The sequence below is a fragment of the Anopheles cruzii genome, unplaced genomic scaffold, assembly GCF_943734635.1.
Source record: "Anopheles cruzii unplaced genomic scaffold, idAnoCruzAS_RS32_06 scaffold02719_ctg1, whole genome shotgun sequence".
Taxonomy (NCBI): domain Eukaryota; kingdom Metazoa; phylum Arthropoda; class Insecta; order Diptera; family Culicidae; genus Anopheles; species Anopheles cruzii.
Genome location: NW_026456304.1, coordinates 1 through 1,831, shown reverse-complemented (window position 1 = coordinate 1,831; position 1,831 = coordinate 1). Strand labels below are relative to the sequence as shown.

The 1,831-nt window shown below is 54.0% G+C and overlaps 1 protein-coding gene across 1 annotated transcript; it reads left to right on the top strand.

The window, feature by feature from the left end:
• Positions 1–785: 785 nt before the first annotated feature.
• Positions 786–1,820, top strand: LOC128276858 (transcriptional regulator ATRX homolog; the record flags this gene model as incomplete). The annotated part of the gene is made up of 1 exon (XM_053015316.1): positions 786–1,820. A coding segment is annotated over exon 1 (1,035 nt), but the record flags the coding sequence as incomplete, so codon positions are not given.
• Positions 1,821–1,831: the final 11 nt, after the last annotated feature.

Below are 1,831 nucleotides of genomic sequence, written 5' to 3'. Positions count from 1 at the left end.
ATACAAGGAGGTCAATGGCTCTCGGTCGCGATCGGATCGCCAGCTGATGGGAAATGATTAAATGAATGTCAGTTGGATGAAAAATATCTACAAGCAGCTTGCTGTCAATGGCATCCACACATGAGAAGCGCCCGACCAGGGACCAGGTAATGAACGCGCGAGGGTTTTTTATCCAGATGATCATTGGCTCTAACATAGACACCCTATCTTGAGGTCCATCATTTGAAAAGCATGTTTTTTGGAAAAAAATAATTATGTGCATCTGTAAATTGCGGTAACCGGAGCCGTTCGAATTTAATTAACCAACGAACTAGTCTCAAGTGGGGCAAACCGTAGTTGTGTCCGTAGCAGCGTTTTCCGTTCCGCGCCTTATGATGATGTTTCGCATTTTTCAACTTTCGCGAACCGAGTACACATTTAGAACTAAATTTAGAATCTCTAACCGTCCGTCCGTAAACAGTATTCCGACGCGGCCTGTGTCAAAAACGGCAAGCGTCGGTGTATAGGAACACGATCTGCCGCACATTTTCCTGGGGCGGTGATCAGAGCTACCAAGGGAAAATTGAACCAAGGCACGAGATGAGTTGTCGGCCAGCCTGACCGTTAAGCAGCTTCGACACATGAGCGGCGGGTGGAAAATATATTATTGCCGTGTATCTGTGGCGCTTTTTGAGCGCCATTCAAGGCGGTTTTATCTGACGATGGATTGGCGCGCTAATGAATGCTTTCTATTACCACAGGCAACCGCACCCTTTCCATCGTTTCGGAGCCAGACAGGCTGAGGAATGGCCAAGAAGGGGAAGGCTAAAAACGGGGCAGGCCCGACCGAAGTGGGGCAGGAAGCGACCGCTCCAGTCGTTGCTACACCTCCAGTTCCGGCGGTCGCTGAGAAACCCGTGAAGGAGGACCTCGCAAAGCCGACCAAGGAAGTGGCCGCTGCAGAGAAGAAGAACAGCCAGCCGCCTACAGCGAGTGGCGAGAATGGTGCCAACGAGTTGAGCCGCAAAAATAGTCGCCGCAACAGCAAGAAGAAGCCGGCCGCACCGCAAGCTCCGGTTCCGGAGCAGGAGCCCAAGGATGACAGCTCGTCTACGAAGTCCCTCAAGAAACGGCTGCGCAAGAAGCGCACACGGTTGGTCCACGCACTGGGAGTCGCCGAGGCTAACCCCTCCACCGAATCGACCCAATCGCTGGAGGAGCTACGCCAGAAGATTAAAGCCGTGGAAGGTTTGCTCAGAGACGTGCAGCTCAAGGCAGAGGAGGAACAGAAAAAAGTCGACGGTCTAAAGGAAGTGCAGGCGGCAGCCCAGCCGCAGAAGGACAAGCACGACAAGAAGCAACCGGAACCGGAGTCGAAGGAGTCGCAGCGCAACCGCAAAACGTCGGAGTCATCGGCCAAGAACCTTTCTAGCGAAAAGACGCGCAAGGAAGCGGAAGCCAAGAAGCTGGCCACCGAGAAATCGCACATCCAGAGCGAAGCGAAGCGTTTGGTCGAGGAGCGCGCCCTGAAGCAGCAGGAGATGAAGCGTCTGATGGAGGAGAAGGCCAAAAAGGATGCGGAAGCGAAGATGCTGCTGGAGGAGAAGGCCGCCCGGGAGGCTGAACTGGCCAAGCTGACGCACGCCAAGGTACGCGTCGAGACCGTTGAGCAGAAGATCAACGAGATCGACCAGAAGGTTCAGCAGCGCAAGGAAACCGACGCCAAGGCGACGCTGGCGGCACCGGACAGTCCGAAGCAAAAGAAGGAGCAGGCGCGCACGCGCAAAGACTCGGAGTCGAGCCAAAAGAAAGAAGCAGAAGAAAAAGCAAAGAAAGAAGCAGTGGAAAAAGC